General features: G+C 42.3%; 1 protein-coding gene across 3 annotated transcripts in view; it reads left to right on the top strand.

The window, feature by feature from the left end:
• CELSR1 (cadherin EGF LAG seven-pass G-type receptor 1) overlaps nt 1-13,706 on the top strand; it is a 332,485-nt gene that overhangs the window by 114,658 nt on the left and 204,121 nt on the right. For all 3 annotated transcript variants that reach the window (XM_033957924.1, XM_033957923.1, XM_033957925.1), the window contains exons 2-3: nt 1,180-1,818; nt 11,291-11,513. In XM_033957924.1, the coding sequence (XP_033813815.1) occupies nt 1,180-1,818; nt 11,291-11,513 (862 nt within the window). The remainder of the gene's footprint in view (nt 1-1,179; nt 1,819-11,290; nt 11,514-13,706) is intronic.

Genomic DNA, 13,706 nt, shown 5'->3' with positions numbered 1-13,706 from the left:
GCCAACCGCCTGGTCTAGTAAGTCCTTTAAACTAAACATATTTAAGTTCAGCATAGGTACTGTATTATATACATCATGCTGGACATTTAATAAAGCATTTATGTTAGTTCAATAAAAGGCATCACACATTTTTATGTAAGGGACCAATATGACTGAATTGTTTGTACTTTATTAAGAATGTGCATTTTCTTCCCTTAAAAAAAAAAAGTCTGGACCCACAAATAACATCTGAACGTTCATATAGGTCTCCATTGTCCACTGTCAGAACTCCCATGGTCATCAATATTATTTTGTAGACAATATACTGTTGATTATGTTGTAACAGTGCAAACAAGAACTTGTCAAATTGGATATCAGAATTGAAAGAGTGGGATTGGCTGACATGTTTGTTAGAAAAGGGGAAGTCCATGCTACTTCAAGAAGTTTTTGAAGGTATGAAGGAAGCAGATATATTTGGCTGATTCCTTCATTGCCCCAGGTACTACAGTTAGATTGTGAGCTTGCCAGGACAGATAGGGAGGGTGAGTGGTGCCCCTACCCCTATTCTTCCCTCCCCTCCCCTTATACCTTTTTCATTTTCCAGGCAGGAGCAACATCATGAACTTGCTGCCCGTGTCGTGTTGGCTATCCATCTGACGAAACTTCCTAGGCATAGGGCTCGGAAGTGATGTCAGAGTGGGGTGACACTGATGCAGGCAGTATGAGAAAATTAAAGAGGTACAAGGGGGGTAAGGGAAGGGGCTCACGTGCATGGTAGGGGGGTCGGAGAGGAGAACATGTGCCGATGCCCCTACCAAGACCGTGACCAGGGCTGACCCCCCCCCCCCACACACACACACTTTACTGCGCCACTGCTTAAAGAGTGTCTGATTACTATTCAATGTATTGTAAACTTCTTTGGATGAATCTCTTCATGAAAAGGTGGAAATAAATAAATAATGCTGTGGTGGGGAGGATGAATCAGATGGAACTCTCTACAGAAAATGCTGCAATGCATCATATTCTCTCAACTTGAGCTGCATGATCTTCAAACGTGAAAATTCTTGTAATGTAACCACGTGTATAGATAGATTGGCTTTGAAAACTTTATAGTATTTTTTTCTTGTATATAGTAGAATAATTGAGTTTGTTGGTTGTACTAGGACTGACTTTAGTCTTTTTCTTCTTCTTTTTTTGTAGATGGCATTCACAGTGTGACTGCATACTGTACCCTTCGTGTAACCATCATTACTGATGATATGTTGACTAACAGTATCACGGTTCGATTGGAAAACATGTCCCAGGAGAAGTTCCTCTCCCCTCTCCTCTCACTTTTTGTGGAAGGTGTGGCAACAGTGCTGTCTACTACTAAAGATGGTATTTTTGTTTTCAACATCCAAAATGACACCGATGTCAGTTCCAACATCTTAAATGTGACCTTCTCTGCTTTGCTACCCGGTGGAGTACGAAATAAGTTCTTTCATTCTGAAGATCTCCAGGAACAAATTTATCTCAATAGAACTCTGCTAACTATGATCTCTACTCAACGTGTCCTTCCATTTGATGATAATATCTGTTTGCGAGAACCTTGTGAAAATTACATGAAGTGTGTATCTGTGTTAAAATTTGACAGCTCTGCTCCTTTCATTAGTTCAAATACAGTTTTATTTCGTCCCATCCATCCTATTAATGGGTTGAGGTGCAGATGTCCTCCTGGATTTACTGGCGACTACTGTGAAACAGAAATTGACTTATGCTACTCTAATCCTTGTGGCAGTAACGGCCTTTGTCGGAGCCGAGAAGGTGGCTACTCATGTGAATGCTATGAAGAATACACAGGTATGTGTTATATTTATAGATATGAGTAATATACTGGATTCAACAATTGAGTTTTTGCTGGTCATGTTTGCTATTCAATGGTGTAAAACCTGTACTATCAAATTTTATTATGGTAGATGTGAAGCCCAATTTTTTTTATTTTTAGGTCATCCAGACTGAAAAAGGTTTAGTTAAATGAGGACATTTACAATGAGCAATGAGTTTTACAAACAGCTCATTGAACGTTGTAATCGTCTGTAAAATATTTATATGTTCTTGGGGAAACACACGTATTTGGTGGCACATATAGCTAGAACAGCTATTTTACAAACATAGTTTAAAAAAAACAGAGTGGCATCAACTGAGGCTTTGTATATTAAATTGCTGGTACCTACACTTGTATTCAGGAGATTTTCAATCTGCATGAGTATGTACACTTCCCCCTCCGTATTCGCGGGGATTAGGGGCAGAAGTGGCCCTCGAATATGGAAAAACCACAAATAATATTCGGGCTGGTTCTGCCCTTATCCCCCACTTCTCCTGGCTATTTTTAGCCCTGTAAGCCCCCTCCTCTTAAGCCTTACCTGGTGGTCTAGCGGGTTTTCAGGCAGGAGCGATCTTCCAACGCTCCTGCCCCGTGCAGATCGCTCACAGGAAATGGCTGCCTTGAGCTGCCGTAGTCTCTTGAGCCATTTAGGAAGATCGCTGCTGCCTGAAAACCCGCTAGACCACCAGGTAAGGCTTAAGGGGGGGCTTACAAGGCTAAAAATAGCCCAAAAAATGAAAAAAAATTTCTGGTCAAAAATTGCAAATAACCGAATCCGTAGATATGGAATTTGCGAATACGGAGGGGGAAGTGTACTGCCATTTAGTTATATAAGTAGCAGATTTTATGAAATACCTTCCCTATCATTCTACTAGACTAGCCCACACTTATGGATAATGTCCTCCTCAGTAGATGATAGATTCTGATGACATCATTAGTATCCTGAACGATATCATTAGTATAACATGTGGTACAGCTAGGAATATTCTAATATTAATTTGCAAATGGTGTAGGTGAATTGATGCAGGAGTTTCTCTTGTTTTTTCTTAGCTTTTGAACCAGATGCTGCAAACCTCAGGCTATAGCCTTGGAGTCTGTGGTTTAATTCTTGTTGAAGGACTCCCTCCCAATGTTTGAGCCATGGCCAGACTATTGGTTAAGGTAGAAAAGGGCTATTAGTCCCTCATCAGTGTCTTGAAGCCCCAACTTGCGGGCCTTTGCTTTGTATGCTGGTCTGTCGGGGCCCACAGGGCATAAAAGCAGGTGAAAGTCACATTCCCACTCCTCCCCTCTGGGGCAGTGAACATTGCAGGTTGGAATGGGAAGCAAAACCACAGGCTAGAAGTATATCAGTCTTGATCGTTGCTCAGGCGGTGGCAGGCGTGTTGTAGCTGGCCCTGTGGCAGCCAGTACTGCCTCTTTAGATGCTGGGGGAAGGACGTGCATCTCTAGCTGCACCAGTGTAATGTCCTCCAGAGCTGCTGCCATGCCAGCTGGCACTGTGGAGCCTGCTGTTTCTGGAACACAAGCACAGCCGCCAGTTTATTTTGCCCTATTTGCGACATTGGATGGTGTTGCGTTACACCAGTAAGCCACAGGGAGTACCAAGGGCTCTCCTCATAGACAGGAGCACTATTTTGAGTAAGCCTCTGCTCCTGCTACAACTGAATTAATTTCAGAAGGAACAGCTACCATTCATCCCTGGACTGCATTTTCATCCTGGGGTGGGGGTGCTTGGCTGGAGGGCTTCCCCTTCTACTGTTACCCAGGGCTGAAGTTGCTGTTTACAGTCCTGGAGAAGAAGTTGAGTTGGGGAGAACAGGAAATCAGTTACAGCACAGTGGCAAAATCTTGTAACCAGATTTAGGACTCATGATTGCAGGCTTCCAAAAGGAACCTTGGTGCATGACCCCTGGCTGTGAACTCTTGCTACATTGATAGCTAAAAGAGATTCAGATGGGATATATTGTAAAAATGCTGATGCCAAATTGTAGTTCTGGTTGTGGCTCAACTGGAGAAAACTATTCAGTCCAAAATATGGCCGCCTTGTTCTAGTGCCTTAGTCTTCACTCACTGTCCTTGAAGGCTGCCAACAGGTCAGGTTTTCAGGATACTCTTAATGAATATGCACAGACCAAGTTTCAAGTTTATTAAAATGTTGATTAAACGCAAATCAAGATTTCTAAGCGTTTTACAAATTATATTAAAAGGAGGGAGACAAACACCAGTTATTCATCAACCCTGTATCCTGTGTCCACAATGGCCAATCCAGGTATCTGGAAGAAACCCAAATATTTTTATTATTATTTTTAAAATTTCTATACCGTTTTTTCCAAAATGGTTTATAGAAAGTTACATACATAAAATATTATAAAAATCAGAACAAGATAGGAACAAAAACAGACATTCAATTTTTATATAAAGTCAATTGCTCAAAGAAATGCATCTACAAATAGTTGTGTTTTTAACATTTTCCTAAATGAGTTCCTGTCTCTACATTTTTGAATTTGACCAAGGCTATTCCACAACTTAGCTCCTGCACCTGGTCTTATTCCGAGGTACAGGATATTTCAGTAGTCCAGCCGTGACAAAATCATCGCTTAAAAATTAAGTTTCCTCTATAATGGGGGGGTTGCAACCCCCCAAAACCACCCCCAATGGCAAAGCGAACACTATTAAGTAAACTGGGGGGTTCCCCCTTCACACACCCCCATCAGATCTCTTTAAAATATACTTTTACGGCAGAACGCTTGAGTCTTGCACTCAATTGTCTGCTCTCTAATGTCGGCGCGGCTTTGTTCTGCACTTATGACTGTGAACCTCCCCCAATGAAAGTCTTGTTAGACTGAAACGCTCGAGAAAAGCAGAGCGTTGGGCATTTTCTCATACCAGAACCAACGTTGGATTGACATTTTTTGCCATATAAGATAAGTGTTGCTGTTTCAAGAAAAGACAAATTTTATCAGTTTTTTGGAATGTGACACTAATTGCTATTCATTACCACTTTTTAGATTAAAGACATGTTCTGCTACACAGTTATAAGGGATGGGATGGAGGCAGTGATATAAATGATTATATGTTGCAAAAAGGACAGAATGTGGTCTTGGGATAACGTATGTTATATGAAGTCCTATGCGCTGAAAATGTTCTACAATATATGATACTAGTTTTTAAGCCCATTACATTAATGGGTGCTAGAATAGATGTGTCTGTCTGTCTTTCTCTCTCTCTCTCTCTCCTTGGCTGCTTTCTGTCTGTCTTTCTGTCTCTTTTTCCTCTGCTGTCCACCACCACCCCTTGCTAGCTCCCCCTGTCTAGCAGTAGCCCTTCTCCCTTCCTTTTATGTCCCCCATATCCAGCAGCACCTCTTCTGTGCTCCCCCTGTCCCTCTTCCCTGCTCCCAAGTCCATCAGCACCTCTTTTTGTGCTCCCCCTGTCCCTCTTCCCTGCTCCCCGGTCCATCAGCACCTCTTTCGTGCTCCCCCTGTCCCTCTTTCCTGTTCCCCCGTCCATCAGCACCTCTTCCGTGCTCCCCCTGTCCCTCTTCCCTGCTCCCCGGCCCATCAGCACCTCTTTCGTGCTCCCCCTGTCCCTCTTCCCTGCTCCCCGGTCCATCAGCACCCCTTACCTGCTCCCCCTGTCCAGCATGTTCGTTTGCAGCCTGGTGAGGATAGCGGCCAGCTGTAGCGAACCTTGCAGGCTGCTATGCACCTCAGTAGCAAGTTCCTTCTGACACGTTCGTGTACGTCAGAGGAAACATGCTACTGAGGTGCTGAGCAGCCTGCGAGTTTGATACAGGCGGCCGCTATCCTCACCAGGCTCCTTTGAAGAGCGGCGTCGGCAGCGGTACTGGGCAGTTTCACAGCAGCGGCGGCCGGCAATCGGGCGGCAATGATGTGGCTCTGGCGCCACTGGGAGAGAGCTTGCCTGCGCTTCCTCAGCAGCAGCAGTTGGTGAGTGAGGAGGGGAGTGGCCAGAGTGTTCCCTGCCGCTGGGTTCTAAAATGGAACACGGCCACGGATCACACACCACAGCGGCAGGGAACACGAACCCTAAGTGCGCATGCGCGCTTAGGGTTTTATTATATAGGATATCACCCTCCTAGTTTATTAGTCATTTGGGATCCCACTTAAATAAATGTTTGTTTCTAATATACTAAAAATTTTATCTAGCAAGGGGAGTTATGATTTTGTAATCTGATGACATTTAATTAAGCCGAATATCAGTAGAAAAAAATGAACCATTAAATATCCTTAGACCTTTTTATCTTTATATTTAATCAGTATTTGGGTTGGATGTTTTTTAAAAAAGATCAGTTTCTTGTGTGTTTGATTATCACCCAATCTCAAGGTAAGCAGTGGTTTCCCCTATGCCTGTCTCAATAGCAGACTATGGACCTTTTCTTCGGGAGCCCGTCCAAACCTTTCTTAAACCCAGCTATACTAACCGCCGTTGCCACATCCTCTTACAGCAAGTTCCAGAGCTTAACTATGCATATTGAGTGAAAAAAATATTCCCCCATTATTTGTTTTAAAGGTAACTTCATTGAGTGTTCCATAGTCTTTGTAATTTTTGAAGCAGTAAAAACTGGATTCACTTTTACCTCATTCTACACCACTCAGGATTTTGTAGACCTCAATCTCATCCCCAGTGAGAGATTTACATAAAAGTTGAGCTAGTAGGCATGCAGATCTTTTTTGTGCGTATTGATTGAGGGTATCCTGAAAACCTAAGCTGTTGGCAGCTCTCAAAGAGTGGCTCTGTCTGTCATATTGTTAGAGCTGTAAATTCTAGTGAGTTTGAGAGGATAGCATGTTATCTTTTAAAAAGTGAAGTTTTAACAAGAAAAAATATTAAAATAAGCTCTAATATAGCATTAACACACTATCGGTTTGAATGATGATTGTGAAAAATGTAAGTTGAAAATTGAAGGAATGCATTCACTTTTTTCAGTTGCCTTTGACCGGCTTCAGGTAGCCTGTTATGCGAGCCACTGTGTTAAGCCTTTTGAATGATCTTAAAAAGGGGGTTGTCTCTGGCGTGGTAATGCTGGATGGAATGCAGCTTTGCTTTGGGAGTTCTAAAATTTCACTTTCCCTATTAAAAAAAAAAAAAAAAAATAGTTTTGAAAGTAAGTGGTAGAATCTGTCATCTCTTAGGAACTAATAAATTTGATGAGGAATGGTGCAGACAGAACTTTGTCAAAAAAAATGCTCTTAATGGTCAGTAACAAAACAAAATTCCACAAAATATGCCAGGGTTTTCTTCTGGAAGATAATTATGCTCTAGCAACATGGATATTTCAGCTTTGAAGCTTGGAGTATCTGCTGGTGTAATTATTATTCATTTATACATGATGAAAGTTTCTCCATCTTCATGAGTTTTCTGTTACTAGTGGAAAGGTAAGCTGAGCTTCGAGATCTGATTTTGATACTGGAATGTATAGTGATTGGTTGCTTAGGCTTGGCTTGACTTCCTATGGTGACAGGAAGTGAGTGAATAGGAGACAAAATGTCACTGAGCAGGTAAGAATGTTCTTTTGTACAGGAGGAGGTCTTGAGTAGTTGAAGCATTCGGCAAAGTTTTCAGAGTGATGGTTTATTTTGTTTAAAAACACACATTTATTCTTATGTTTTTTTTTTAAATTCATATATGACCACGTCACTCCTCTTCTTAAGAAACTTCATCACCGGGGGGGGGGGGGGGGGGATATATCTTTTGTTTTGGTATTATTCCTGATGGTAATGATGGATGGGGAATGGAATTTTTATCTTTTGTATAGATACTGATCTTAATGTATATTTTCTGTAAACCGCTTAGAACCTAACGGATGTAGCGGTATATAAGAAATAAATTACATTACATTACATTACATTATAAGTGCTTGGTTGATTATCATTATTTGTATATAAATTGTATTGCACTTTTTGTTGGCATTAAAAACTTGGCTTCCTGTCAAATATTGTATCATTCATAAAACTTTGACCATTGCATTTAAAACACTTCAGTCTGGTATGCCATACTATTTGGTCAACCTTATTGTTCCCTACCGCCCCCGCTTGCCCTCTCAGATCTGTGGATTCACATCATATGTCCCTTTGACCAAACTCAGTTCTTCCTGTCATTCTGCATTCTTCTCTGTCATTCCTTTTCTGTGGAACTCTCTTCCTTTAGATACCCAGTCAGAATTGAGGTTCGAAGCACTTCTCAAGGCTCATCTTTTTACTCAGACCTTTGGTGAGGAGTCAGGAGGCATTTGGCGTACTGGGAAGGTGCTAGCACACTCTTTGTCTTTGTTTGGGTGGGTTTTTTGCTGTCCTATTTAATTATTGCAGTTCTTTCCGGGGTCTTTTTTTTTTCTTTTTAACTATTGTAAACCGCTCTGATGGTTTCTGAGGGACAGTATACAAAGAAAACTTTTAATAAACAGAAACATAGATTTGTTTTGGAGCAACTAGATAAGGCACTCCAGAAATTATTTGAAAAAGTCTTTCAAGACTTGCCCACCAGGGACAAACTGCAATCACTGTGTATTCTGGTAGTTACAATCGCTCCCTGGTATTTTTTGAGGGTAGGAAAGACAGAAGGAGTACAATGAATAGAAACCCCTTTCCCTGTTCTGCCCCTACAGAGTGTATGCAGTGTAATGTTTGCATTGTAGATCAATGTAACAGTGGAGGAATTTCCAAAACCCTGAAGGGCCTCTGAGCATGCACGGACATCGACATGATGACATCACGCAAATGTGTGTGATGTTATCATTCAATGTCCACGCATGCTCAGAGGTCCTCTACATGTGGCCCCGAGTTTAGTGTGCTGTGGTGAAAAAAGTGTGCGAGACACTACAATAAGCAGTTGAAATTTCAGGAAAATCTTTTTGTATGGTTGATTTATTAATATATCACCTCTTTCTTCTCACCTTCTGGTCATTTCATGCCTCTTCTCCTCCCCCTTCCTACTGCTGCAGCCTGATTGGGCTTAAATATTTGACCTTTTCCTGCCAGGCCACAGACATTGAAGCCAAAGAAATTGTTGCATTGCTCACAGGCAAGTTGATTTTCTATCCCCAGAAATATGGTAAGTTGGTAGCAGGTTTTAATCATGGACTAGCTGCTCACCTGCTGCTTTCTTTCGGTCCCAGAAGCGATTCTGCATATGTCATAAAAGGATATTTGTTCAGGACATCTTTAATGATTCCAATTTGTTATATCAAATATGGAAAAGAAATCTGATGTATAGTTTGAGTTGAGCCCTTTTAATGGGGTATCCTTTAGTTATTTAAGAACAGAAAAAAAAAATTAATACTTTTAAAATCTTATCTAGTTTTATTGTTATCTTCTAAATTGCAGTCTTATTTATAATATTAAATGGGTTGGCAAAGATCCTTTGAACTACTTTAGAAGAAATTTTTTCAATTTTGTAATGCCCTACCCTCCTCTAGCGAATAACTAATGTGTAGAAATAAAAAGTGTTTACCTGCTTTGAACTAGTTTTATAGAATGTGGCACCAGTAGAGATGTGCATGATCTTTTAGTATTCTGGAAGCAATATAAAGCTTGGATCGTCACAGAAGAATTGAAATGTGTTTTAAGAACATAAGAATTGCCATACTGGGTCAGAAATGTTTTGGGTATGATATTTAACACATGACATTTTGTAATGATATTTGAGTTCATAGTGTTAATTTTTATATACCATTTAAAGCTGTTAGTACAAATTAAAAAAAAAAATACAGTATTTAGACACCAAGACTGTGAAACTTTATGCCGGAGAAGGTCATGTGGCGAGAAGAGCATTTCAGATTTAAGATGCTTGTAAATGCATGCTTATTTCAGCAAGCTTTTTATATTGAATTGGAATGGCATGTAGCTGGTGAAAAGTAGGCCTGTCTTGGGGAGGGAACTTTTTTTATGAAAAGTTGAGGCAGAGATAACATAACTTTATTCTTCTATACCGCCACAATCAAACGACTTCCAGGCTGTTTACACAGAAGAGAGCTGGACATAGAAACATAGAAACATTGAAATAGATGGCAGATAAGGGCCACGGCCCATCCAGTCTGCCCACCTCAAAGACCCTCCCCTACCTCTCTTTGTGAATAGATCCCACGTGTCTGTCCCATTTGGCCTTAAAATCAGGAACGCTGCTGGCCTCAATAACCTGAAGTGGAAGACTATTCCAGCGATCAACCACCCTTTCAGTGAAAAAGAATTTCCTGGTGTCCCCATGCAGCGAAGTACAAATAGTTAAAAATACAACATGTTTCCTATGTATACACAATATAAAATGTTTGTTATCAATGAAACTTCAATTAGGAGATGAATTTATTAAACAGTACAGTCTTAATTTCTTTTCGAAATGTACGATAAGACATCATGGCTCCACTAATGTAACTACCCAACCAGGACTGCTGTTTACTTGCTTGAAATGCAAAAGTCCTATCCAAAAAAGACCCGTATCTGCAGCCAGTAATTTTTGGATAGGCGAATAAATTGCAATTCCTAGTTATCCTCGTAGGGCTGTATAGCACAAAATGGGATAGAAGGTAGGTTGGGGCCAATCCCCAAACCAGCTTAAAGCAAATACAAGAGAATTTAAATATTACTCGTGCTTCCATCGATAGCAACAGTCGATAGTAAGGACTAATATGATCATTTTTCTTTAACCCAAATATTAGTCAGACAGCCGTGTTCTTCTCTGTATTGGTTGATTTATTGGTTAGTTATTGGTTTCAAAAGGAGTAAGATGTCTGAGGCCAAAAAATTTCTCTGGTACCTCAGGTCTAATCGTGTCCACTTTTTAACCTGATGTCTCTCTTCGCCAGTTTTCCCACCATACCAGATTTGGTCCTGTTTTACCCCTCCATGGGAAAAACAGTTCAGCTTGTGCAGCACAGAAACTGATACACTGAAACACAGCAGTTAAGGAATTGCTTCTAGCCGACTTGCCTGTTCCCTCTGTTTTTCTGGTCTCTCATTTCTCAAGCACATGCACACACAAAACATGCTCTGTGTTCTCCCTCTCAATGCTGCTGACCCTTTCATGATAGGATGCTTCCTAATGATTCAGATGTGAAACCTAGTGACTGAACCATAAGGAGTTGCTGTATGTATCACCAACTAATATTTGTTGCTGCAGGGCAGAGACATTCTATGGATAAAGTGTAAAATTCCTCCTTGGAACTCTTTGATCATGAAATCTAACGGCTTCATATATTATATGCCCTGGTTTCAGTTTATTCTCCAAACCAGTGGTATTCTGTGTATTTTTTACATTCAAAGACACAGAGACAGCACAGATGCACACATATGTAAAGAATTCCATGAATTATGACGTATGTTTTCCCCATATGTATCTGTTATGTACAATTGTGAATTCCTTTAAAGAAGAAACTAGTAATAAATACAAACCATGTCCTACCCATTTTTCTTTTTCATTTTATTCTAGGTGAACACTGTGATGTGAGCTCCCGCTCTGGTCGTTGTTCTCCAGGAGTTTGTAAGAATGGGGGTACCTGTGTGAACCTGCTCATTGGAGGCTTCAAATGTGAGTGCCTACCAGGAGAGTACGAGAGACCCTACTGTGAGATGACCACCAGAAGTTTTCCACCTCAGTCCTTCATCACCTTCAAGGGCCTAAGGCAGCGCTTTCACTTCACTGTTTCCCTCATGTAAGTTTACCTCCTTCACCAGCCAGGACTGTGCAAATGCAAGTTTTGAACCTTACTTGCGTTATTATTGACTCTGTCTATACTCACTCCTTCATCTTAAGGCTAGTCGTTGAACCTATCAGTGAACATAAGTTCATATGGTTATATTTACATTCTGTTCGAACACAGAGAGGTTTAGTGACTTTTACAAGGTTACTTATAAAGCAGTAGATAAGTAGTTAGAATTGTATGGACAAGTTCTTAGATTTTTGTTCCATTATATCACCCTCCCAGTCCCGATAACATGTGCCACCTGTGACATCATGGTGCATAGTTCTGTGCAACTGTTTCAATAATAATCAAATATTAATGCCAGTGATAGCAGTTGGTCTCTGCAGACAGTGGAGCATTGTTCTGCCTGACCAGCTAGGTGTGAATAATTATAGTTTTTGCCTGAGATCCACCCTCATTTGCTATTTTTGTTCTGCAGTGGAAAGAAATCTAGGTTGAATAATGGCAGTAGGTTGTGGTTTCTGTTTTTATTTCCCTGCAGCATCTTTTTATATTTTAGGAATGTAGTGCTTTGGGCTTTTTTCTTGCAGGGGGAGTGGCTAGGGGGTGTATATCCTGTGCCTCATTTTAAAAAAATATTGGGTTCTTGAGACCAGAGGGATGTTTGAAAATATATTAGTACATAGCAATGTAATATAAAAGCAGTGCTGTGCTAGTTACTGTAAAAAAGTAACTAGTTCCCATTACTAGTTACATGGGATAAAAAGTAACTAGTTACTGATTTCAGTTACTCTTCACTAAATGTCCTCTATAGCGGGAGGGGCCTTAGGCGCTTGGGCCAATCAGGCCCTAGGATCCTGTGGGTTGGGCAGGGGAGGAGCGGGCCCGCCTCATTTGGACAGAGGCGGGTCTGCTGGCTGGACGGTGTGAAGACCCGTCCGGCCAACTTGGCGGTAAGCTTGAGGAGGGTTTCAGGGTAGGGGGTTCGTTGGGGGGGGTACTTGCAGGAGGGGTTGGGCACCCTCCTGCCGGTGATCTTTGGGGGGGCGTTGGGGGGGTCCGGGGAGGGCGGTTAGAGCATTTTGTTTGGAGGGGTCGTGGGGGGGTCTGGCAGGAGGGATTGGGTACCTTCCTGCCAGCGATCTTTGGGGGGGGGGGCGGGTTCTTTCGGTAGGAGGGGTTGGGCACCCTCCTGCCGTGAACGTCGAGGGGGTGTGGGTTTGGGGAGGCTGGCGGCTATAGCTGCGGCCGCTATACTAATCATGGCAGGGAGATCCCTTGCTGAGATAAAGTATAGCGGCCGCGTCTATTTACCATGTAGGCTAGCATTTTGCTAGCCTACATTGTAAGTGTCGCCCGCTCTGCTAGGGAGATGCACAGGGCTGCCTAAGTTTGCCTAAGGCTACCGCCTAGCCTTAGGCGAGCTTAGACTGGCTTGTGGGCCTCCCTAGGCTTCTGGAGGTGCCTTCAATATAGGCGGCCTGCCTTGGGGAGCATTTTTTTTTTTAAACGTGCCTCCCGATTGGCTGATTAGACAGCTGTAGGACGCCTACAGCTGCCTACAATCGGGACGCACTTTGCAGAATCAGGGCCTGAATGCACAGATGAGCTTGCATTGTGTTTATCATTTTTCTCTATTGTGGGCTTAGTAAGGGTTAGGCAGCAGCCAGCATTCATCCCCTCAAGGGTCACCTGGAGAGTCCCAGTTTCCCAGGACTTTGACCAGGTGCTTTCCCAGTCAACAGGTCTTTGTCACTGCCTCTTTTTTATCTCAGGGTGAGGATATCTTAAGTCCACGGTACACTTCTCCCTCAATATTCACGGGTCTTAGGGGCAGAGCCGGCCCGCAAATATTGAAAATTCCCAAATAACATTTGGGCCAGCTCTGATCCACCCCCCGCCTTCCCCCAGCATCCTGGACCTTACCTGGTAGTCTAACAGGCTTTCGGGGCAGGAGCGATCTCCCTACTCATACAAAATGGCTGCGGGGAGTTCCCATCGTCGTCTCGAGAGACTACGGCAACTCATGCTACAGCAGGGGTGTCCAACCTCCGGCCCCGTGAAGTATTTTGTGCGGCCCCGGTCAAGGACGATGCAGTGTTTTCCTCTGCTGCCCCTAGGTGTTTACTGTCTTGCCAGCTCCCTCCTCTGTCTTGCTGCAGAGTCTGCACGTTTGTGCAGCCCCAGAAACATTTTTTTCGA

Source organism: Geotrypetes seraphini, chromosome 9 (assembly GCF_902459505.1).
Source record: "Geotrypetes seraphini chromosome 9, aGeoSer1.1, whole genome shotgun sequence".
Lineage (NCBI taxonomy): Eukaryota > Metazoa > Chordata > Amphibia > Gymnophiona > Dermophiidae > Geotrypetes > Geotrypetes seraphini.
The sequence above is the reverse complement of the archived record's forward strand: the minus strand, read 5'-3'. Positions and strand labels throughout refer to the sequence as shown.